This window comes from Hyposmocoma kahamanoa, unplaced genomic scaffold (assembly GCF_003589595.1).
Source record: "Hyposmocoma kahamanoa isolate Upper Pololo Valley unplaced genomic scaffold, ASM358959v1 81, whole genome shotgun sequence".
Lineage (NCBI taxonomy): Eukaryota > Metazoa > Arthropoda > Insecta > Lepidoptera > Cosmopterigidae > Hyposmocoma > Hyposmocoma kahamanoa.
In genome coordinates this window covers 11,220,991-11,247,819 of record NW_020654080.1, presented here as the reverse complement: position 1 = coordinate 11,247,819, position 26,829 = coordinate 11,220,991, and the positions used below count along the sequence as shown (strand labels likewise).

General features: G+C 37.3%; 2 protein-coding genes across 2 annotated transcripts; one reads left to right on the top strand and one right to left on the bottom strand.

Annotated features, from left to right (window-relative positions):
- The first annotated feature begins 356 nt into the window (after nt 1-356).
- On the top strand, nt 357-20,507 carry LOC113234080 (protein disulfide-isomerase TMX3). The gene is made up of 8 exons (XM_026469325.1): nt 357-499; nt 589-838; nt 10,401-10,584; nt 12,592-12,736; nt 13,781-14,003; nt 14,566-14,782; nt 19,598-19,793; nt 20,190-20,507. Exons 1-8 carry the CDS (start codon nt 460-462, stop codon nt 20,210-20,212), a joined length of 1,278 nt encoding a protein of 425 aa, XP_026325110.1. The 5' UTR covers nt 357-459; the 3' UTR covers nt 20,213-20,507.
- Nucleotides 20,508-22,152: 1,645 nt separating this feature from the next.
- Nucleotides 22,153-23,577, bottom strand: LOC113234139 (probable ATP-dependent RNA helicase DDX20). Its single transcript, XM_026469405.1, has 4 exons — nt 23,329-23,577; nt 23,088-23,258; nt 22,652-23,010; nt 22,153-22,301 (listed from the first exon to the last, which is right to left on the bottom strand). The coding sequence occupies exons 1-4, from the start codon at nt 23,507-23,509 to the stop codon at nt 22,284-22,286; spliced, it is 729 nt and encodes a 242-aa protein (XP_026325190.1). The 5' UTR covers nt 23,510-23,577; the 3' UTR covers nt 22,153-22,283.
- Nucleotides 23,578-26,829: the final 3,252 nt, after the last annotated feature.

The window sequence follows — 26,829 nt, the reverse complement described above, 5'->3', positions numbered from 1 at the left end:
CGAATTCTACTAGTTAACCGAAGAACGGTAGACCCATAGAAACGTTCGATTGGACGTGAACGGTTGATTCGACTAGTTCGTTCATTCAACGCCCATCTCTAGTACCGAACCGATACGAGCTTACTCTAGCTCGAGTTCATAAAAAAAGTAGCTCGAGCGTACTCGTTGTGGGGAGTAACTCGAGTTGGTTAATCGAGTTAATTATTCGACTCGCCCATCGATACCTTACTTGTGAGTATAGATAGTGTTCTGTGCCTTACACACTCCGTGTGTCAAATTCTGATTGAAGCGAACGGTTGCAGTTTCTTTTCTTGCAAAAAAAGATTATTAAAATATAGTGTATCTTAAATATTTCTACTGAGTACACGTTCGTTACAATGATACGTCTGTGTGTCTAGCGTCATGCTGTAGAGTTCATTTGGTCAATTAAATCCCAAGGGACAGGATAATAAAAGAACAATGAATTTTTCACTTGGATCATGTTTCTTGTTTTTAGCAGGTATAATAATTATCGATCTGGTAATATTATTTGAGCTTAAACTGGTGGTGTTATTAATTATGTACGTATGTATTGTTGTGCTCGTGCAGGCTTGTCTGGGGTTTTGTCATCAAGGGTACTGGAGCTGAGTGACAAATTCATTGACATCAGCAACGAGGGGCTGTGGTTCGTGAAGTTCTATGCTCCATGGTGTGCACACTGCCGGCGGTTGGAGCCGGTATGGGCGCACGTGGCGCAGACTTTATATAACTCCCCCATCAGAGTGGCCAAAGTGGACTGCACTCGGTTTCCAGCTGTGGCAACACACTTCAAGATACGAGCTTATCCTACGATAATTTTGTAAGTGACCCTAAAAATAAAATAACTTACATTACACCCTATTATAAAACGCTTCGTAGTTTATAGGGTGTAAATTAGTGACGGGGCAGCAAGACCGGATACTTTAATAGTTGTAGTTTCAGGAAAACGGTTCTAGAATATTCATGAATTATGAAGACACTTTGATTGGCATTCGCATGTTTTGAAAAAACGATACAGTCAGCAAGATAAAAGGCAATTTTTATGCCATTCGATTCGGTTTCTGGTAAGGATCAATAGTCTCTATTATGGTAAGAGTACTCGAAATATCAGAAATCGCAAAAACCTTTTACCACACATTTTAAATGAAAACTTTTTGTTAGAAAAGAAACTGGCCACTGCTCTACAATTTTTTTCTTATTTCCTGGCACTATGGAGTCCTTGGTCATATGCAATTTCAATTGAGTTGCCAATTTTTGTTAATTCTTCCAATATTTTCTTCCTTCTTGAGACTTCAGGATATCATTGTCGTCGCAGTTGTTGTTGTGGAACTTTGTTGTGGGTTTTTGGATATTAATAGGAATTTAAAAACAAGGAAATCGTAGTATAAAAATAAAAGCAAATACAGAATTTTGGTATGGTGATCAACAGGATAGGGTAGGTAGTATATTATAGGTAAATCTGAACAATGAAGGATGGAAATTACGGAAGGAAATGGAAATGAGATGGTAATCGCTGAAAATAATGATAAGTGGATAAATAATTAATCTAAATTTCAATATCATTTTTCCTTATGAACTGAGCCAATGCATTAATAAAGGAATGATTATTATACAATAATAACAAAGGAATAGACATTGGTAAAGGAATTTGTAAAGAAATTATAGATTTAAAATTTAAAAAATGAAGCATGGTCATATCTTGGACAGGTAAAGATGGTTCAGACTGCCAATGTCTTGTTCGCACATTGAATCAGGTATTATATTAAGTCTAGCAAGATGTTCAGATGAACAAGTATGTCCTAATCTCATTCTTGTAATGATTGAAGTAACACATTTCTCAAAATATATTTGCGAAAACCAGGGTTTGACAGGGATATCGGGCTGTATATCATGAAAATATCTACCCATGGATTTACTGCTTGCTTCCTACACAGTTTGCCAAGATTCTTTAAGTTAAATAGCAGGTAGTGTAGCAAGTTTCTATATAAATCTACATCGCCGTTGTTTGCTGCATCTTTAGCTAAGATATTGGCTCTCTTGTTACCTCTAATATCACTGTGACCAGGTACACAAATAGTACAGAAAGACCCTTTGAATGGCAGTTGTACAGCTTCACATATTTGACTAATAATTGGGAAAATTTTACTTGGTCTAAAAGGGAATTTACATAATGACGGCAGAGTGCTTTTGGAATCAGAAAATATTATTGTTTTATGTAATTGTGCTAAGAGAATGTATTCATCTGCCTTAAGAAGACCTATGCATTCACCAGTGAAAACAGATGTTTGAGGAGGAAGTTTTGTTTTTTCAATAATATCGTATTGAGAATGAAGAACACCTACTCCTACGGCCGAGTTATCTAGTTTTGAGGCATCAGTGAAAATATGATTGTAGGGATGCCAATTAACTACTTTAATACTACTTTAATCTACATTAAAGTTGAAGGAAGCGTTAGCAAAACGTCTGTTAACTAAACTAAAATCAAAACAAACATCAGGGGGCAAAATAATTACTGCTGTAAAGTGGGTGAATATCAAAACTATGAGTTGGAGCTTGTAATGTAAGATACTTTCTATAACTATTTATACGGCAAGGAGTACTTTTGTGAGACCAATAACCCGGGGTATTTATTAGATTGTTTAATAGCTCTGGTTTTTGCAGTAAAGGGTAACTATTAAATTGGATAATGCAGAAAAAGAATTTATCAGCTAGAAACTGTCGATGAAGGGCAAGCGGAGGCTCAACGCACTCCACTTATACACTCAATTATACTCCTAATCAGGGCATTATACAGCAGTTTTAAAGAGTATGAATGGCTGCCCCACCAGACCCAGCATAAACATCTAAGCATGTTGAGAACCTTTTCACATTTATTAACAACATAATCATGAGGAGATCCATTCATTTTACAATCAAAAAGAATACCAAGGTATTTAACCTCGCCAACAACTGGGATTATGTTATTATTAAAAGAAACATTTATTGCAGGGTGGACTTTACGCCTTGAGAAAAACACAATGGAGCTTTTACTAGCAGATCACTCTAAACCATTCGATTCTAACCAACAATTTATTTGATAGTACATTTACAGCTTGGTCACTTCCATTAGATTCAATATATAAAAGAACATCGTCAGCATATTGCAAAATAGAAACTCCATCACCTTAACACCTATCTAAATCATGAGTGTATATTATGTTGTATAGTATGGGACTCAAAACGGGGGCAACTCTCGATCTCCGTCCGACATCCGTTCGAAACAATTACTGTCAAATAAGTAATATTCGACAAAATTAAAAGACAAGTGTCCAGTATGAAGCTTCATTCGCATCACGCGTCTTTTCATTTGGTCAAGTATTGCTTATTTGGCAGTAAATGTTTCGGACGGATGTCGGACGGAGATCGAGAGTAGACCCCCAGATCCTTTCGAAAAACCTTTATTTATTGCCTGCTTTAACTGCCTCTGTGGCCGAACGGTTACCATGCGGAACGGCTGCCACGCGGAGCTCCCAGGTTCGATTCCCGGGCCGGGAGAAATATTTGCATAGCCTACATTGATTTCTCTCATGAGTTTGGGTGTAATTTGTGGTTGTCTATGTGTGTGTCCATGGCACCCGCAACACAGGGTTTCCCTAGTGCGGGGCTATGTTGAGTGTGTGCGTTATTATTATTATTATTATTATTGTTATTTATTGTCCTGTGGAAAGAATATTCATAATTTATAACATTAATAGTTCTATTGTTTAATAAATTTATGATGAAGTTAGATAACAATGGTAGAACATTTAAACAATCTAATTTTGATTTTAAAATTGGAAAAAGAACATTATCATACGCCGAAGGGATGTCTAAAAATGCAGCTAAAATAGAATTACCGATCGAAAAAGCGAATCTTATATCTGTTGTAAATATAGAGAGACAGTCCATGGTGCTTCTACCTTTTCGAAATCCGTATTGATTATTGGGCAACAAATTGTTATTATGTTCAACATACCAATCCAACCGAGGTTTCACTAAACTTTCAGCAGTTTTGATAAGAACAGTAGACAAGGCAATGGGACGGTAAGGTGAGCTTTCTGCTGGGTTTTTATTTGGATTTAAAACTGGTAACACTATCTGGCTTTTCCAAGATGGCGAAATTTCACCTGTCAACGGGTGAATTTCACTTTCCGAATTTCAATGGCACTTTTTGAGTGATTTTTGTAAAACCCTTTTTTCTTTTTAAGGTCTTAAACGTACAAATAAGTTCAAGCAATGTCACTAATTATAAAATCACAGAAATATTTAAGTTAAATACAACAAAAAAAACGATATTTTAGGTCACACGAATGAGATTGCAGTAACACGAATGATTTTCTCATAAACATAAATGAGAACGACGGCACAGTAATGAGAAATTATCGTTACAACACACATTTTATCGTTCACAAAAGAACATTTAACAACATTTAACATGTAACAAATATTTTAATATAACTTCTTGTATCAAAATCCTTCTCATACGTGTAAGACCATCTATCTGTCTATATGTAATTAATAAATAAATCTAAATAAGTATTTTGTTAATGTCATATAAACTGTGTTGTACATCGATATATCATCATCATCACCACCATCAACATCATCATCATGTTCACCATTATCATCAGCATCATTACCATTCACATCATCATCACAATCATCGTCATCATCACTACAATCATCACCACCACAATCATCATCGTCACCACCACTATCACCATCTAATTGTTATATTTCAAGTAAATGTTTGGCTTAAAGTAACTATATGACTTAAAAGTAGATAAGAATGAGAGCGACAAGAATGATATTTGGATAAATTTTTAATTGTCCAGTGTGTAAAATATGCTGGACTGTTATAAAAGTGCATGTGGCAAGTGCAAGTGCAAGTGGATTTTAAAGTTCCCTTTGTCTATTGATGTATAATAAAGTTTATAAAACTATTACTTAATATTATATAGATAGATTGCTTTACATGAATGAGAACTATTTAGTCACTAGTACTGAAATTGGTATTTAACTCGATTTTTTGCTAAAACGGAGATGCACAGGTTACTTCACTGTGTACACTCCAATCCGGCAGGAGCCCCTTCTCAGGTGTGCGAAGGGTGAAGGTGATGCGGTATGAACTTTTGTTATTAGGAGGCTTTTAGTTGAATTGACACTAATGATAAGAAAAATTGAAACACATTTTGTATTCCCAAAAAAACATGATTGTTTATAATAAATTGGAAAGTTATGGTATGTATTCGACGTGTAAATTATTAGAGTTTATCCTCGATGGGAAATATTGCGATTTCCACCAGTGTTTAATTTTTTCTTCTTTTCTTAAAATTAGGGCGACATGGAATCGGCTCCCATGAATGAGAAATGGCCCACTTTTTTAATTTTTTTATTTATTACTGTGACGTAGTAAAGTAGTCTTTTTATATGTAACACAGACTAAGTAAGCAAGCAATCATATTAAATAAATAATCCTTAGCATTCATGTAATAACATAAAAGTTATTGAAAGGGACACATTTTTGGAGGTTATCTGAAAACGACTCCAACATGGATGTGTTAATCAGCTGTAAATAATAATAAAGGGCAGAATCATCCAAATTAGATAAAAGGGTATAAGTAATTCCATCACTACCAGGAGCAGAGTCTACAGTATTACATAAAACGCCTCTCAATTCTTTCAACGAAAATGGAAAACTTAACTCCGATTCATCATTTGAAAGTAGAACTTTATCAAGTACTATTTGTTGTTGGGCTATTGGAGGGGCTAACTTATCATAGATGAAGGAGGCGTCGAGTAAATTTCTGAAGTACTATTAAACTTGGTATACCGCAAATGTCGCTATCTGAACAACCACATCCATCGTCTGATTGAGACTTATGCTTTCGTTTTTTCTTATTGCAATGTTTACAGATTTTACGCTGACGAATACGTTTTCACCCTTTTAGAGAGTAGTCAGTATGGTTCGTGTCCATACTGGAATCATTGGAGGCAATAATCAAATTTCTACCAACTGAGGGGACCGTGTGGTGCCGGCCTAGAATACCACCACCCCCTTCTTATCCTGTGGGTGTCGTAAAAGGCGACTAAGGACAAAAATTGTCAGAAGAAGACGGGCAGCAGCGTCTTCTACACATCTTGGCCAGAACTGCGATCGCGAACCCGCCTGCCAAGCGTGGCGATTATGGCACAACCCCCCCTATGATACACACACCAAAGAATTGGCCCCTAGTCCCGGCAGTCCTGCTCTTCCTAGTCACGGTAGCGGCTTTGGAAACAGGGAATGGGGTCGAAGAATCCCCGGGGGAGACCCGGCTACCATCAACGACGACGACTGGACCTGGCAACCTACAACACGCGCACATTGAGGACCGACGCAAAGCTCACAGAATTGGAAGAAGCTATTAGTAAGTTACGCTGGGATATCATTGGGCTATCTGAAGTCCGAACAGAGGGGGAGGACTCGATAATCCTTAATTCCGGCAACTTACTGTACCACCGGGAGGGCGACTAACAGTCCCTTGGCGGTGCACGGTGTCGGGTTTATTGTCCACAAGTCCCTTGTTTGTTAACAAGGGACTTGTGGACGTGATTTCCATCGGAAGTGTGTCGACCAGGGTGGCATACCTGATACTCAGAATATCAAAACGATATTCGTTGAATGTCATTCAGGTTTATGCTCCGACCTCGACACACCCAGATGACGAAGTGGAGGCTATGTATGAGGAGATCTCAAAAGCCATGCATAGCTACAAAACCCACTACACGATTGTTATGGGGGACTTCAATACAAGGTTGGGAAAGTGTTGCGGTGATGAACTGAGAGTGGGGCAATTTGGAGTTGGACAACGGAACGCCAGAGGCCGGATGTTGGTTGATTTCATGGAAAAGGAGAACCTCTATATGATGAACATCTTTTTCAGGAAATCTCCAACTCGTAAGTGGACCTGGATGACTCCGGACGACAAAATAAAAAATGAGATTGACTTTATCATGTCGACGAAAAAGCATATATTCAATTATGTATCTGTGATCAACACCGTTAAAACAGGAAATGATCACCGGTTGGTACGAGGCACATTGAATATCAATATCCGGCTGGAAAGAACTCGACTGATAGAGTCTACGCTCCAACCAATACCTGCACAACTCCAAAACCCCGAGAGCTTTCAGATCGAACTTCAAAACCGCTTCGAAGCCCTCGAAAACTGCATAGATGTGGACGACCTAAACAACATGGTGGTGGACACTGTCCGTACGGTTGGGTCCAAGTTTTTCAAAACCCACCGTACCAGAATAAAGAAACTCTCCGACAAAACACTTCAACTCATGGAACATAGAAATGAAATGAGGCTACAGAACTCAGAGGATGCAAGTCACTACAGGCGGCTAAATAGGCAGATATCGAAGTCTTTGACTAGCGACATACGCCAAATTAGTACAGAGCGTATTAAAGAGGCCATTGAGCGGAACAAGGGCTCCAAGGTGTTCGCGAGAGATCTGTCTATTGGGCAAAGCCAACTGACGAAGCTAAAGACTGATGACGGTAGCATCATTTCATCTAAGCCTGAAATCCTGAGGGAGATAGAGAGTTTCTATCGACAGCTATACTCCACGAAAGCACCTGTTGAAAGCGAGGTTAGAGACCCCAGAGCCAAGCTTACCCGACATTATACCGAAGATATCCCGGACGGCAGCCTGTATGAGATTAGTGTGGCTCTCAAACAACTCAAGAACAACAAAGCGGCGGCGGGCGATGATGGAATCACTACAGAACTTCTGAGAGCGGGTGGCAAGCCGATACTTAAAGTCCTCCAGAAGCTTTTCAATTCTGTCATCGTCGAAGGTCAAACGCCGAAGGCATGGAGCAGAAGCGAGGTCGTTCTGTTCTTCAAAAAGGGTGATAAAACACTCTTGAAGAACTATCGGCCAATCTCGCTTCTGAGCCATATCTATAAGTTGTTTTCGAGAGTTATCACGAATCGTCTCGCTCGCAGGTTTGACGACTTCTAACCTCCCGAACAAGCCAGTTTCCGAAAGGGTTTTAGTACCATAGACCACATCCATACGCTGCGGCAAGCTATACAGAAGACCGAGGAGTGTAACCGGCCACTTTGCTTAGCGTTTGTGGACTATGAGAAGGCCTTTGATTCGATCGAGACCTGGGCGTTGCTGCAGTCTCTCCAAAGGTGCCAAATAGACTATAGGTATATAGAGGTGTTAAGGTACTTATACAAAAATGCCACTATGTCAGTCCGATTACAGGATCAGAGCTCTAATCCTATCCAACTGCAACAAGGCGTGAGACAGGGAGATGTGATATCTCCAAAGATGTTCACTGCTGCGTTGGAGGATATTTTCAAGCTTCTGGACTGGAAAGGACTTGGCATCAACATCAATGGCGAGTACCTAACACACCTTCGATTTGCCGATGATATAGTTCTTATGGCTGAGACCTTGGGAGACCTGAACACAATGCTCGAAGATCTCAGTAGTGTTTCCCAAAGAGTGGGTCTTAAGATGATCATGGACAAGACGAAGATCATGTCGAATGTCCATGTTGTACCCGCTCCAGTTAAAATTGGGAGCATTACACTCGAAATTGTTGACCATTACGTATACCTGGGGCAGACAGTGCAGTTAGGTTAGTCCAACTTTAAGAAAGAGATCTCTCGTCGAATCCAGCTCGGATGGGCAGCGTTAAACTCCAAAAAATCTTTGCGTCCAAATTAACTCAATGTCTCAAGACGAAAGTCTTTGACCAGTGTGTGTTGCCAGTGAACACATATGGATCAGAAACGTGCTCCCTCACTATGGGCCTCATAAGAAGGCTCAAGGTCACTCAGCGGGCAATGAAGAGAGCGATGCTCGGTATTTCCCTGCGTGATAGAATCAGAAATGAGGAAATCCGTAGGAGAACTAAGGTAACCGACATAGCTCGAAGAATTGCTCAGCTGAAGTGGCAGTGGGCGGGGCACATAGCTAGGAGAACCGATGGCCGTTGGGGCGGAAAGGTTCTTCAATGGCGACCGCGCACCAGGTGGACCGACGATCTGGTGGAGGTCGCGGGAAGCCGATGGATGCGGGCAGCGCAGGACCGATCGTCGTGGAGATCGTTGGGGGAGGCCTATGCCCAGCAGTGGGCGTCGTATGGCTGAATGAATGATTAGGGAACCGTGCCCCCTGGATCCTGATCCAGGGGGCACCCTGGGGCTTGTCCATTTTAGACAAAAGGAAAAATGATAATACTCACCAGATGACGATGATTATGTATACAAAAAACAATATATACAATCAAATAAATAATATTTACACAAACACTACACTCCTGACCACCTAATTACAATTATTATTAAAATTTCAATTTACAAGCCGAAAAGGTAACCCGCCTAGATCGAGCTTTCCCGCGCTTTTTTTCTGCTTTACAAATAAGAATTAAGTAAAACCAAATTATAATCATATCATTATTTTTTAAATTTGGAACAGCTTTGTTTTGTTTTGTTAATAGCGAAGTGTCCCTTTTAATACGATTTTTAATCAAAATGGTCTCAAATGTGGAAACACATGCATTGGAACACATGGTCCTATATCCGCCAAGGTGACAATGAAGTCCTATCATCATTGACTTACAAATAAATGGACGACGGGTCTAATACAAAAACCACGAAAAAAATGTCCCAAGTCAACCTATTCGAAATTTAAATTGTAATGTCATCGCAGTATCGCGCTGTCCGTAGAACAAATGAACTAAAGCGGAGTGTCGCGCTCTGTATACGATTTTAGCGCCTTACAAGTGCGGACACTTTTTAGCGCGGACCCGACGTCCATATAATTGTAAGTCAATGCCTATCATAGATTTTTATGTTATTTTGCTTTTTTTTATTGTTTTTATTTTGAAATACGTAATAAATACGTTGTCAATTTGTTAGTTTCCTTAAGGACGTAGAATAACTGATTACTAAATATGTCCCTACAAAAAGTATGGTAAATAGTTTGTTGCGATTTCTGACATTTCGAGTACTCTTACCTTAGTTGGTCCCACAGAGACTATTGATCCTTACCAGAGGCCGGATCGAATGGCATAAAAAAGTTCTAAAAATTGCCTTTTATCTTGCTGACTGTACTATTTTTTCAAAATATGTGAATGGCAATCAAAGTATCTTCAAAATTCATGGATAGTCTTTTAGAACTGTTTTCCTGTTGCCCCGTCTCAAATTTACACCCTGTATAGAAATCAGGAAAATGTGATACATAAACAAAATAATTAGAATGAGGAAAACTCACTAGTATTTTATAATTAAAAACATCTTGACTAATATTCACTTTAACTGTTTTGTTCCTGGAAACAATTTTATTTACAGCATAAAAGGGTCATCCCTGCATGAGTACCAAGGAGAGAGGGAAAAGGAGGAAATGGTGAATTATGCTTTACGCATGTCTCAATCAGCCGTGCAGAAACTTACACATGCAGATAGTCTAGGGGACTTAAAGGAATCGCACCCTGTATTCTTTGGTTTTGTAGGCAAACAACAAGGGCCATTGTGGGTAGGTAATAAATATTATGATTATGAATGAGAACAAATGGACATAGTTATGCAAACAAGAACCAACCCACACCTCGAGTGAAATGAGTTGTGTATTTAGGTAGAACACCAGACGTGCCCTTTACCCGCTCACAAAAGATCCTAGGCAAGATACCAAGCCAAAACGGAGAAAATAAAAGTTCTTCATGGTACCAACCCTAAATAAGTAACTTTTTAATAGCTAAAAAGAACCATGCTGCTTAACTTCATATAATGTATTTTTAAAAATATGCTAAATGGATCCATGTCACATGTACTGAAGTACTGTAGATCTTTAGCGTTTTCATTACGAAAACTAGAACGTGGTTCTCGTTAACTAAATAAAAAGATACATAATGTTTTCTATTTATTGCTGTATAATATAATAGTTTCCCTATATCATTCTCAATGCTACACATAACTCACGTTGTTTGTCTCAAATAACTTACCTATTTATTTCTTCACACTGTTTTTACAAAAATCTAATTATCTCGGAAAGTGACATTTTGTGGGTTGGTTCGAGTTTGCATAACTATGTCCAAATTTAAATAATGCAATTTAGTGTATGATTTGAAAGTCCTTCATATTTTGCTTTATAAAACTAACTTGAGTGGACTTTTTCATTACTAACGGTCGTATTCTAGAACTCTACTCAATGCTCAAGTCAGGGTTTGAATATGGTTTAAAGCACTCGAAATCATACTCAAGTCCCTGCCATTAGGGTCGTATTTCCAGTGCAATCCTAACTTGAGCATTGAGTAGAGTTCTAGAATACTACCCTGAATGTCATTTTACATAACTGAATGTAGTTGCTTAGCAAACAATACCGCTTAAAATGAAAATTGATAGTTTTTATGTTTGTATGTTACTCAAGTCAAAATCAAACATGAATATTATTATTAATATGTATAGTTTTTATAATAAGGCAATAAAAAAAAAATTAACAGGCATACAATTATTTGCTATCTATAAATTGTTAATAGTCATTAACAATCTTGTGTACAATACTGTACGCAATACTGTAACCAGTTTTTTAACTCTCCTTTAAAATATCCAAATAACTGAGCTAATAAGAGCTAAATAACTGAGCAATGTTGTTTGCTAAGCGACGATACATGATGTGAAACTTAGTTGCCTGCTCTGATCTTGCTTTAATTTCTGTAACCTACAAAGAGCAAATTCCAATAACATTATAATGGTCCATCGAGATATATACTCGAAGAAATCGAAATTGAATATTTAGATACCATTAACCAAAAACATCTTATTAAATAACTGTACAAATAGCAATCTTCAAATCATTGAGGTTTCAAGGTAAAATGAAACTACAAATACCTATACAAGGTGTTACAAAAAGGGCTTACATGGAATTAATGCTGTACTCTTTTTGTATAATGCTTGCTATCAGAATAATCTTTAATTATTAAAATTTAAGAAAGGAAATAATTGTCCAATCACATTATCTTTTTTTCCGCGCTCCAGTGCCTCTAGTCGCCAAGGCCTAGGTAGCACGCGTATAAGGCAGCTGGTATTTATTCGTACCTTAGCAAAGTGGTTATGGCACAGTGGCGACTATGTACTCCTTGACATACTGCTTCAGCTCCAGAGTTTTGAGTTTTGAGTTTGCTTCAGTTCATAGCATAACACTAAAATATCGCGGTGTATAGTGTTATAGACTTGGGATTCTTCTCTAAAAGGTTCGAAATATCACAACAATAACAAACGATAAACGAGACATCAAAGCAGACACAACAGACAAAGTACGACTTTGAAATTAGGAAACTTTACTGCAGAGTTCTGATGTACAGAATAATTTAACACAGCTATGACAACAATGCGTATTACTTTCGTAATGAAGAAACAACGTTTAGTTAGCACTTTATATTATATTAAGAGAGAGCTATTTCTTACCGTGCATTTAGTTAATTTCACTGTTGTAATTATCATGTGATCAAATCAACAAATTATTATTTTTTAATAATTTTTCCAGGAAATATTCGCTGTGCATGCTGAGAAATACCAACCCCATTCATGGTTCTATGCAATGTCACATGAAATAATTAAGCATGAAATCAAACCACCCAATGAAACCGCTGTGTTTGTTTATAAAGAGGAGGAAGCGTTTTTCTTTGATGGTAATTTATTTTACATAATTAATAGTAGATCTCAATGGTATGTAAAAACATTGAACGTACATATTATATATCTAGGATGGAGACCCGATAATCCAAACATCGGTACTTCAAGATTCCGCTTGATCCGAAACTGAAAGTATAAAATTTTAAGGTATTAATACAGTTTCTCCCTTTCTTATCAACCATTTTGTTCGAGATTTGGTTTATGTTGATATAATTAAGTAATAAACTGTAATCACTTGTTATTATGTAATTTATTATGTTTTAGAATCCGAAGGAAGCTTCTTTTTTTCGTTGTAATGTGGAAATCGTAAAAAAACAAAGATGTTAGGCCTAACTTCACTGGGAAGTGTAGCCAGTAGCCTACATAATTACTCGCAACAGACTCAAGGCTTATACGCTTTTTTCTTTTCTCTCTTTTTTCGTTATAACTAAGGTACCTACAATACTCCGTTCCGCGCCAGTTTTCAATTAGATTATAAGCAAGTGAAATTATTCCTGAATCTTCATGTAGATTTCTGTCCCACGTAGTCGGCGTTTGAGGCCACAAAGGCGGAGTTCCGACTTCTAATCGTCATCTTCCGGTTGTAATTCCTAATTCTTGATAAATTGTATTGGTTCGGCAATTGACTTTTCCTCTCTACGATCTGCATAGCAGATAGCAGATGCAAGTGCCGTGTGCCACCGTCACGGGACATTGCTGTGCAACTGATCTTTTTCTTTCCGAAAAGGATTCGTCCCAATTAACGCGAATTATCAGACCTCATGTTTATTTTAAGTTCAACCAGTAGTTTTTCTTTAATTTATATTAGTTTTTTTTTAATAAAAAACTTATTCCTATCATCTTTCGTACTGGTTAACTAGGCATTGTACTATGTAATCTATAATATAACATGAACCTACTCTAATCACTTGTATCACGAAGTAAATAATAGTTATATTATTTACTCCTTCCTTGTATTAATGAACTAATTATTTTTATATATACATCACCTTGATTCACTATAATAAAGTTTAGTGGTAAGTAATCGCATTTATTTTTAGCTACCCCAGAATTGATTGACAATAAAGAAGCCTTAAATGAAACACTAGATAAGTGGATTAATACAGAACGCTTCGGATTCTTTCCCAAGATTACCAGATCAAATATAAATGAACTGATGGACACAGGAAAATATATTGCAATAGTGATTGTTGCTGAAAATAAATTGAACGAAATTACGCAGACTGAAAGAGATTTTAAGGATATGGTTGAAGGACTTATCAAGTTAGTATAATAAACAAATAGTTGTAAAATTCTTCCTTCTACTATGTAATACGTAATAAAAAACTTATTTCGCTGTAGTTTTAAATGTTAACGGGCTACTATAGTAAGCTAGCGCATACCGGCGGCGGCGCGGCGCTCGGCGGGAGAGAGCATCGAAGAGGATCTTTTGCCCGCCAGCTCAAACTAGTGATGGATATTATCCTTTACAATACCGAGACCGTGCACCTGCGTACCGCAGAGTCCACTGGAACGACGTCGTGTCACCCGACATGCTACCGGTCGCTCGGATTTGAATCCCTTCTGCTAGCGGCTACGTAGTCGAAAAGTCCCCGGCGCACTCAGGCAGACTCCGGCGCACACCTGTGGATATCGGCATATGTCGGTGGATACCGGCGTCTCCCGAGTTAGCGAGTATCCTGTAGCGTGCTCTTTAATACCGCAGAGAAAAATGCGCTGCGATGCTCCGATTTCGGCCTAAGAGCATTGAAATTTATATTACGCTGGCTTTAATCTAATCTTCCTAATTTGAATTTCCCACTTTTCAAATATAATAATGTTTTAGACAAAGGAAAAGCGATCTGCATCCTCGTTTCCAATTTGGATGGATGGGTTCCCCAGAGTTAGCTAATTCCATTGCCATGTCAGAGCTGACTGTACCCCATCTGTTAGTGCTCAATTCCACTACCAGCCATCATCACATGCCTGATGATGACCCAGTTTTGATGACTCCAGAAGCCATTTCTATTTTCCTTGAACAAATTCATAATCAACAAGCTCCGGTAAGTTATTAGTATTAATTAAAGTAACTTTTAATCACACGTTACTGTGAGCGGGTGTTACCCAGTTACCATTTAATTTTGTCTTCCGCCCTGCTTCAAAAACACAAATGCTTTACAATTGCACGACTATCTATCGTCACATGGTCGTCACGATATAATGGGAACGCGTCCTAACGCGCGTGAGGGCGGCAGCACAGAAATGTTTGTAAAAACTTTTTATTATTACTTTGTTTATTTGGATAAGTGTAGGTGTTCCAAGAAATACAGCATTGTTGGCGAACCTACATAGTTTAAGTTAGATTTCTGAGATTTTACAATACTTCTGCCTCTTATGGTTACTACAATATTTTCTCAGTTATTTACTTTACGGCCACAAACTGGACGACAGCGAGTGGCGGCGCGGCAAGGTGGCGACAGCGATGCGGTCGGTGGGGCGGTAAAAATAGCCTGTTTCCAACGCCAGCGACCTTTTCGCTTAATTTGCTTGATGTCGGTACTGTGATGTGACCTTTTTATAATTACCTATTTTATTCAATATGAGTTATTATGGGGGCAAGAAGACGTGAACCCGTACTACAAACAAAGAAAGTAAAAAGGCAAGTTTCGACGAAATTGTCAAGACCAAACATAAAATCCGGGGATAAGTTCTATGATAACGCCAGCATGACCGTGGAAAACGTTTGACTATATTCTTGATAAATATCAAGCCATAATTGGAATCACACTAAATTATGAACAAATAGCATCTCTATTCATCTCTTGTGTTCCTTTTCGTAAACTTTTTAATTGTGAATAACATAAAATAAATAAATATTCTTCTCTTTAAGTGATTCCTTCTATTTTTATGGTCGATAAACATATCTATTCCATATTGGTGGTCTTTCTAAAACTGCTGAAATTATTTCCTCCGATTCCGATATCTCTAAATTTGATTAATCGGAAAATTGGTGTAGGTAAGCAACAAGATGACACTATAACTATTCGAACGCGTATTCACCGCTCAACTGGACTGAATTTGGAGTGCGGCGCTTGTGCCACGCGCGCCGCCCGCGCCGGTACAGTGGATAACAGCATATATGCAAACTTAGACTTTTTGATCAAGTCGCGCAAGCCGCCAGCCGCATCGCTGTCGCCTTCGCCACCCGCTGTCGCCTTCGCCACCCGCTGTCGTTCAGTTTGTAGCCTCCGTGTACACTGCCTCGGCTTAGGACAAGAAAAAAATCTTATCTACCCCTGACACAACGCGCTCTGCTGCTATTCAATGGGGCGGGGTGAAGTGCATTGTCAGTACAGAACGTTTATGCGCGTGGACACGAGTGTTGCTTAGTAGTCAACATATACAACAACATATTTCTTCCCACAGTTAGTAGTACGTGGGGCGCACTATAAGTTTCCGGAATGAATAAGAAAAAAATACTATAAATGGTCAGAAATGAATTTATTGTTCCTCAAAATATTCTCCGTTAGCGTTAATGCACTTTTTCATACGACTGAACCAAGTTTGAAAACATTTATGCCACTCCTCCGTGTCAATCTCTGAAACATACTCTCTACTCTTCGATAGCCTCTTCAGGTGATGAAAATCGTTGATCGCGTAACTAGTTCTCAATTTTTGAAAATAAATAAAAGTCACAAGGTAAGGTGCCAGATCGGGACTGTACGCGGGATGGCTCATAAGGTCAACGTCGTTCACCTTCAAAAATTAATTTGTCTGTCTGGCTGTGTGAGAACTAGCATTATCGTGGCGCAAGATGATACAGCGTTTACGGCTATTTTTACGGAGTTTGTCAATAACTTCCGGCAAACAAAAGGTCGTGTACCAATTACTATTCATGGTACAACGATTCTCCAAAGCAACAGTAGCCACGTGTCCAGTTTTATTTTAAAAAAAAGCAATCCGCTTAGAGGCACTTAGCACGCAGCAATTTGGTTTGGTTTGGTTGGTTTCGGCTCATCTCGAAAGACCCAGACGCTCGAGTGCTGCTTTGTTTTGGGATCGTAACTGTAAATCCATGTTTCGTCACCTGTTACTATGTCCCACACCAAATTTGACGCCCGTTCGTTGAATCTGGTAAGCATGGCATTGCACCAAGTGTCGCGATCCGTTTTTTGAGCCTCAGTCAAATTGTATGGGATCCACCGAGAGCACAGCTTTTTCACACCCAATGTTTGTGTAGTATTGATTGTATTTGACTCATGCCTATGCCTAAAGATGCCTGAATCTCATGGTATGTCACATGCCATCGATGTTTTTATGTTCACAGCAGTGGACAGGCGACCATCACGAAATTCGTCGTTGAGATTCACACGACCGCGTTTGAATTCTGCAAACCAGCTATAAATAGTCGTCTTGCATGGTGCTCCATCGCCAAAAGCAGTTTGAAGCCGAGCGAAGCTCCGCTGAGCTGTTAAGTTACACTTCAAATCGTACAAAATCGTACTACGAAAATTTTCACGAGTTAAATCCATAGATAATAAAAATAGGGGAGATATGTAATGACGCTATGTAAGATCGAGTACCGATGACGCCACTTTTTAGCTTGTGTGCATAACTTAAAGGTTTTGATTGGGTAGGGCTTAAAATGGGAAAACGTAACACAATTTTAAAATTTAACAAAATTAAACTTACAGTCACTTGAGTGAGAGTTATTTTACAATATTTCAGTATTTTTTTCATCCTGGTTCAGCCATTCACCATCAGGTGGCGTTTTAGTAAAATTCTACTAGTATATAAAAGCTAACTGTTACACGTTGGATGGCGCTGGAACTCATTTTTCGTTACGCTAAGAACTCACGGAGCGGTTTTCACCCGCGCCTGCCGCGACACCGCGACATCAGTAGAATGTGATACTTAAGTGTGTAAAATTAGTAGCACATTTCACGACGCGTTTTACGCCTGTAGTGGTGACGGTTGCTCGCGGTTAGCGCGGCGGGGTACTAGTAGAACCGCGCAGGATGCGATCACCTGCGCGCTTGGCGGCCGTTGTCGCCCGCGCACTTTGGCGGTCGGTTCCGGCGCAATGTGGTGCAGGCGCACGCGGTATGAGTTCTCTATTAACCGCGCGACTTGCGATTGTCTCCCACTAAGTTGGTGGTCCGTTCCGCAATCGCAGCGGCTTCGTGCCCGCATAAACTTGCAGGGTCGTGAGTATTGTAATAAAATCGCTGTCCCGCAGCACCGGCGGGCGCGGATGGAAACCGCTCCGTGAATTGTTACCCTTATTAACCTTAAACTGACGCTACTCCACGAGGGATGTGGTCCTACCGAATCGATAGTTAGAACCATGTGGCTGTTTTTAATATTAAATAAAATATTCTATTTTTCATACTATACATACACTGGTACTGGTGTATTATTAAATTAATATATTAATATAAATTATTTTCTTAATGGCGGCCACTAGGCTTGGGCCAGTGTCAGTTTTTTAAAAAGAATATAAAATTTATGGCGATCGTCGCCAGTGTCAGTTTTCCATTATACGTTACCACGGGTTGGTTAAGCTGTCACTGTAAACTCGAACCAACAACGAATTTAATCAATTAAATTGTTGTTTTTTATGAAGGATTTATGTAATTTTCTATTATTGTTTCTAATTTATTTTGCATGCACATGTAAAATAAAGCCGATTTTATGTTATTTATTTTTTAAATGCTTTTTCTATGGAAATTTAAACAAAGTCAGAAATAGTAATAAGAAAACCAATATTTAGATTTTCCTGCAGCGTCAATCCAACCTTCTCTTATTTTGAACTCATTGGAAAAACTTAAAAATACTCTACGTTAAATCTACGAGTATAATGGAATTTAAATATGTAAATTATCTAAAACAATAATTCACATACATTTTTCTTCAAGCAACAGCAACATACAAATTGATATGAAATTGAAACGGTTGTCCGAAATATAAGTTGTGTTAAAGTTACTCGAAATAAAATGTTTAGTAATAATAATAATAATAATAAAAGAAATCAATATAACGTGAATGCTTTTCGCTTCGATATTTTAGGGACTTTAATTACAAAAATCATAGCAAGAAATTCAAACATTTCAGTAAAAATTTATTGTCGATAAACATCAGCCATCGTAAATGAACAACACTATATTTGAGTCTAGAAATTTCTATGGAGACAAAAAGAAAACATTGAACAATAATAGAAATAGAATAATAATATAAATAGTAACTAAAAATGCAAATAGCCGGTGGAATGTTATCTCACTGGTTTTAAAAATTTTGTTTTCAATCAAATTTTTACAAGGTGTATCGCTAGAACTTGGCATTTTCTCGTTTTACGAGAGATCTTGTATGTACAACGATCGCCATGTCACTGTGGCGATGTTTGTAGACGTGTCACCTCGATATGATCATTTTTATAATATCGAGGCCATCACGAACTACTCCCCCATACCAAATGTTCCCTTTTTTTCTATATGTATGGTTAAAATCCATGGTGATGTAGACAACCAATTTCTAAAATTTTGTTGTAATTACTTTTTAAATATTGTTTATGTAAGTGGCCAGTTCCGGAAACTTATAGTGCGCCCTATGCAAAACGATAGCTACCTGGAAGACTCGTAATGCACTGACACATTTTACCCTATACACGTCTACTGTCCGAAATCATTCGTATAGTACATACCTTTTCATCTTTTTCTCGTCTGCAACAGACACGACACGTTTTCGTGGCTAGATCCGACAATGTTCTTGTTGTGTACAAGACCATTTTCATCTTTTCTGTAGCAGACACGTCGAATTTCTTAGTGTGTGCTCACGCCCTAGCGATATGTCCTAGTATTAATAGTTGGAATTTTTTTCAGGCTTACGGAGGTAATAACTGGCCAGTTCGTCTATACAGAGGTTTCTTCGAAACTAGAACAACGTTGATAAACATGTGGCGCGGTAACCCGGTTTTGACTGCTTTAGTGTTTGGCTTACCACTGGGTTTTCTATCGCTTATCTGCTACTCGGTTTGCTGTGCCGATATACTGGACGCTGAAGAAGAGGAAGCACCAGGCAAGTCTTGAGCACTTTGCTCTCATACCTTCATCATAGACTCCTATTTTTTTTTTTTTAATAAATAACGCGCAGACTCTACATAGCCCCGCACTAGGGAAACCCTGAGTCGCGGGTGCCATGGACACACACTTAGACAACCACAAATTACACCCAAACTCACGAGAGAAATAATTGTAGGCCATACAAATATTCCTCCCGGCCCGGGAATCGAACCTGGGACCTCTGCGTGGCAGTCCGGTATGGTAACCGTTCGGCCACGGAGGCAGTTATTAATCTATAAATAGTTATATACATAAATAGTTATTAATCTCTACAGCAGCCTAGTCATTCATCAGGGTTATTTTATGAAATTTGTAGAGTGCTACATACTAATTAATTTTTTTTAAATTACAGATACCCATGAGAAGAAGGACTAGTGATTAACGTTTTAGTTTTTCTATAATCTCTAATCATAGCTACTGCATTTACACAGTTACAAAAACTTAACAATTTGATACTTCTCAGGCAATAAGTATATTATAATAAGTAGTAAGTGGAATTTTCATGTTACATTAAGTTCTAGTCATTTCTATTTGGTTGATCAAATTATATTAATTTTTTTGTTACTACATAATATTTATTATTATGTCTTCCTTGGGACTCAATTTTCGTGATGACATTTACTATGCCTATTTTTTTCAAAATGTGTATTTCAAATAAATCTTCCATGACCATATTAAATTTATTTGAACAGTATTTTGTGATGTCTGGTATTGTGAATGATTTTTAAAAATAAATATAAATAAGAAAGTGTATATTTTTTATTGATTTTTATACCACTGAGCAATCCGACTTTTTGTAAGTACAACAATGTTTATCCTTACATAATATCTACTTTATAACAAGGAAAACATTTAAAGCTTGGACAATTCATCAACATACACAGCAAGTTGAACTTGTAATGTTCTGTATTTCAATGTTTTGTACCAGTTAACATACTCTGGAGACAATGTTGACTCATCAGAAGAGCCATTCTCTGTGTCATCATCACTTGTTTCTTTGGAACATTCCGGTTTTAATAGGCCGTTAGTTTGATGAGTATCATCTTGTCTTCCATACTTTGTAGTCCATCCATACAAAGTTGTGTTACCTTCGTGTTGCTTCACAGGAGCTCGAGTATTTTCATTTTTTTTAGATCTTTGATATTGACTAGTATTATCACACATATTATCCTTTGCAATGTATTCATCAACATCACTACTCTGTAGTGGATTTGTAAAAGTATTTTTATAGTCGAATTTATTCGGACATATTGTGTTATTGAAACAATTATGTTCATTTTTATTTCGAAAATAATTTGATGTATTAGGTTCATTGAATTCCAATGTCTTTGAGTACTCATTTACAGAGTCATTTCTGAAACTATGTGTAACTGTGACTCCACAAGTAACTCCAATCTCACCTGTATCACTATTGTGAACATTATTATCAAAAATATTTTTCTGATTAAAAGTTTTAGATGATAGAGGCCAAGGAGTATTTTCTATAAACTTTTTGTTTTTTGTTTTATAGATTCTTTTTTTATTTGAGGTTTTAAGTTTTTTGCTACTAAAAGCTGTCGGAAGTCCTGCTGCGCGCAGAGCATCCGAGACTTCGGGGTCTTCAAAGCCAAAAGTTTTGTAACCATTATTTTGATTTTGTAAATAATCTTTTCTTTCTATGCTATCCTCTACAGTAGCCAAAGATTTTGAATTTAGTGAGTTTGTGTCTAGTGAGCTTCCCAAAACTTCAGGATGTTGTGCTCCATGCAGTGCTTCTGTTAATTGAAGATATTCCAATTTATAATCATTGTTAATATTGTCATCATTTTGCAAATTATCCAATCCTACTATGTTATTTTTTACAGTAGCTAAGGTTAATTTTGGAAGTATATTTAGTTCTTTCAAGTTTACGTTCAATGTTTCGTTATTTATATCAAAAGCATATTCATCTTGTTTCTCTCCTCTTTGGCAGTTTTCTACTATGATATGCTTCGCAGAGTCTGTTTTTGTGTGTATATTGTTAATTATAGCACGATATTTGGCGGTAGGGATATCTGGCAAGCTTAAGCACTGATATGGACTTTCTTCATTTAAATTATTATTGGGCTCATGTATGCTAAAAGAGTTCAAGAGATCAGAAAAAGGTTTAATTCCAATTTCCTTTGTTTCTTTAACTGAGCACAGAGTTTCAAAGCTTTCTATTTCTTCTGGGTCTATTTTTGATGGAGAAGTCAATGTATCCCAAAGCGTCTGAAATATCTGTTCTTTGTCATTTTCAGTCTCATGAGGTTTTAATTCAATTTGTGTGGAATTAGTCATGTTAAAATTAACATCAGCAACAAATGTTTCATCATCCCAAAATTCTTTCAAGTTGATTGATCCTTTGATTTCACTTATCATGGTTTTAAATTTATTTTCTTCCTGTCCTTTACTGAGAATTGTTACAGCTACGCCATAAGATCCAAATCTACCTGCTCTTCCAATCCTGTGAAGATAAGTTTGCCATTCAAAAGGAGGTTCAAAGTTTATAACTAGATCAACATTAGATGCATCAATGCCCCTTGCTGCTAAATCAGTTGAAACCAATATTCTGCACCCATAATCTTGCAACGTTTTAAGGGCTTCCAAACGATCTGTTTGATTCTGTTGTCCATACAGTTGTTCTGCTGGCCATTTCTCCTTTTTTAACATTTTTCCTACTTCTGCTACTCGGGTCTGGTAATTACAAAAGACTAAGCTTTGTTTAAATGGTTTCCTTGATAATATTTTTAATAATTCTTCGAACCTAAACTTTGTCTGTTTTACTATATTAACATTGTGCTTTACAAATATTACCCTTTGTTCAATGCCAAGTAAAATACTGTCTGTATCAGGACAAATATGTTGAGCACCTTGCAGGTATTTATTAATTGCTTCTCTAGCTTTTTCAGGATAAGTGGCACTACTCATTATAACCTGTTTTTCTTGTGGTAAGCTAGAAAAAATGTAGTTAATATCTGCCACAAAACTTTTGTCAACTAGTTTATCTGCTTCATCAAATACTATGAGCCTGACTGAAGTCACACTGACATACTTTTCTTGAACAAGTTGCCGCAGTCGGCCTGGGCTTCCAACTAGAATGTGTACTTTTTTCTTAAATTTAGCTACGTCATCCTGGACCGGTAAACCACCCATGACAACTTCTACTTGTAGGCCTATAATAAAAGAACATTTAAAACTTACAGAATTAAAATTTTGGTACAAAAAGTTGAGTTGTGAATTAAAAGGATACCTTCATAGCTACATCCAATCTGCTTTATTACGTCACATACTTGAGCAGCGATTTCTCGTGTAGGAGTTAAAACAATGGTCTGCAATCCTTTTTGCAAGTCCAGTTTTTCTAATGCAATAATGGAAAAAACAGCGGTTTTACCAGTGCCTGATTTCGCCTCTAGTATTAAGTCTAAAAGAAAAAATATACGTTTTATAATGGTAAATATCATAAAAAGTTTAAAGTATAGACATCTCCCCACCGAAACCACATTTTCCAAGTGGAATAGCATGTAATTGTATTGGAGAAGGTTTGAAAAAGCCGGAATTTTGTAGCCCTTTTAAAGTTTCAGGCGCAAGCAGCAAAGAACTGAACGTGACGCCTTGGGATGTTTTGATATCTTTAGTCCTTGTTCCTTCTGCCATTTCATGAGCTAACACCATTTTGAGTAAAATTCTTATTAGCAATTTTTACTACAAGTATTCCGAATTTCCGGCAATCAATACTGCATGGCATTGTGATTGCATGCATGTGCAAAGATTCGTGACATTCGTGTGACATTTTTTTTTTTTTACTTTTTTCGGTTAGAGTAGTTAGAGATTGAGCCATTGACTAAGTGCTTTTCCACTGGCGAGAGAGGCGAGATGAGACGAGTGACGAGGCGAGACAACATAAAAAATTGCCTATATTAGCCATCGCGAGTTCGCGATTGGCAGCTTAGAAGAAACTCGTTTACGACGATAAGAGTATAATATCATTGCCGTCATGCGTCAGTTTGAACAAAAATGGGGTAGGAAGTGGGAAACATTAATCGAAACTGACACTGGGCCAAGCCTAGAATAGAATAGGAAGTAGGATGGAATTAGTTTCATTATTTCATGTTCATAATATGGCAACACCGAGGCCGACAGGTTAGGAAAAGGTCGTCTTGGCCAAGTGGTCTAGGATTGCTTTGAAAATTGAGGCTAGCTTGGTTCGAATCAGAATTTTTTACCCCAAATTGTGATTGAAGCCATGCCATTTTCAGTCAAATTAGAAGAAATTTTTATCTACCGCCAAAAAAGTTTGTATGGCAGCCATATTGAAAAATGGCGAAAAATTAATTTTGACCGCTAATTATTATTAAACACTCATAGAGACCCCGACATTTCCACTTTCAATCGAATTAGAGCAAATTTTTATCTGGCGCTAAAAAAGTTTGTATGGCAGCCATATTGAAAAAAGGCGAAAAATAAATATCGACTGCAAATTATTATCCAACACCTATAGAGATCCCGACATATCAATTTTCAGTTGAACTAGAGATAATTTTTATTTGTTGTTGAATGGCGGCCATATTAATAAATGGCGTAAAACCATTTTTGATCACAAATTATCATCAAGCATTCGTAGAGACCCACACATGCCAATGTTCAAAGGGATCAGAGCATTTTTTTTTCTGCCACCAACAAACGCTTCTATAAAATGGCGAAAAACCAATTTTGACCACAAATTATTTTCCGGCACTTCTAGAGGCCTCCGCATGCCAATTTTCAGCCGAATCAGAGCAAGTCCGTTTCGGCAGCCACTTTTGACGAAAAAAACGCTTATATGACAGCCATATTAAAAAATGGCGAAAAGAAACTTTTGACCCAAAATTATGGTTAAGGACTCCTAAAGACCCCCTCATACAAATTTTCAGCCGGATCGAAGCAAGTTTTTATTTTATTTATTTATTTATATATATAAGGTACAACTGTCTTAATATAGTCATAGTTCTACAAAACTGTATATACAGTTTGACTGTAGAATCAAGAAATGAGTCTTAAATTAAACTTAGATATCCACTTATTATTATACACACTTAATATTATACACACTCATACTGAACTGTACTATACCGAAAAATATGGAGAGAATCCGGGAGTACTAAAACTTACAGCTACTCTATCAGATATCTTGGAAAAGCCAAACCTTTAACTTTTTCTTAAATCTATATATCTTGGTTTCACGTCTAATGGCCTCGGGTAAATTATTAAGTAGATACGGAATACGTTTTTTTAACGTCCTATCTCCATAATAATTACTTATTTTTGGTACTATAAATTTACCCGTTGTCATTGATCTTGTGTTGTATTTGTTATTAATTTTACATAACAAATTACTAGACACATCACTATAATTATTAACAGCCAAAAGGTATTTGTGCTGTAGACTTACCGGTAAAATTTTACAAATTTTGAACAATTTACTGTAGTCACCTTTACATTTTGCTTTTGTTTTATTGTTAACAAGTAATTTTAAAAACCTAATTTGCATGTTCTCTAACCTGTGAATGTATGATCTAAATGTAAGTCCATAACTGTCAAGGGCATAATTCAGTATTGATTCCACCAATGCCATATATAAACACTTTAATGTGCTACTTGGTACTTTGTAACTTAAGTGGTAGAATTTACCTAACAGTATTCTAAGTTTGTTACAAATAAAATCTATATGAGCGGACCAAGAAAAATGTTCATCTACTTTCATACCTAAGTATGTCACGCATTTTACTCTTTCTATAGGCTTACAATTACAATTATTACTATTATGTAAACATTGAAATGAATGGGCGAGTATGAGACTGGGGGAGTCCTCCAAAGGCATATAAGGAGAATGTATTATTAATAATTTAGTTTTTTCTGTGTTTAGTATAATTCCGTTATCGTGGCTCCATTTAACTACTGCGTTTACATCCTGTTGCACCATACGGTTGATCTCCGCCAGATCCGTTCCAGCCCGTAGAATGCACAGGTCGTCGGCGAACATATGCGCCGTACAGTGTTGTAGCACACCATACAAACTGTTGACGTGCATTAGGTAACATATAGGTCCACAGCCAGAACCTTGAGGCACCCCACACAATACTTCTTTCTCTTCACTGTACCTGTCACACACCTTCACTCTGTATGACCGTGAGGTGAGATAATCTCTGAACCATTTGTTCAGCGATCCACCAATCCCACACTCCTCCATTGCATTTAACAAGGTTTCTGTTTGAAGTGTTTCAAAAGCTTTTTTAAAATCAAAAAATATTGCTACTACAATCTTTTTATCTCCCAAGTACTCATTCACTTCATTGGTAAAATTCGATAATAACGTGCTAGTACTTTTCCCTTTCTGGAATCCATGTTGACTCTTGTTAATAATGTTATTTTTTTGAAGATAATTCCCAAGCTGATCTACAATACATTTTTCTATTATTTTGTCAATGCTTGACAAAATAGATATGGGCCTGTAATTAGCATAGTTTTTACGATTACCTTTTTTATAAATAGGGCGCACTATAGCCTCTTTTAACTTAAGCGGAAACTTATGATTACTCACAGACAAATTAACAAGCTTTGAAATTATTGGTGTTATATTATTAATAATTACTTTTAGATCAGACATACGCACGAGATCGCTACCAGGTGATTTATTTGAGTTCATGTTTTTTATTATTTTTTCAACTTGATGCTTTTTAACTGGTTGCCACCTCATGCACACGTCTGTCTCTTTAACATAACTGCTCCTATCTAACCATTTGATGTCACAGTCATGCTTTATTTGTTCAATTTCGTTCGAGAAAACATTTGCGAAATTATTACAAATGTCCTTTATACTAACTTGAGAATCAATATTTGTTAAAATAAAACCATCCAAATCTTGCTTGTTATTACCCATTAATATATGAATTCTCTCCCATATTTTCTTAACATTATTATTACAATCCAATATACATTGTTTATCATACTCGTTA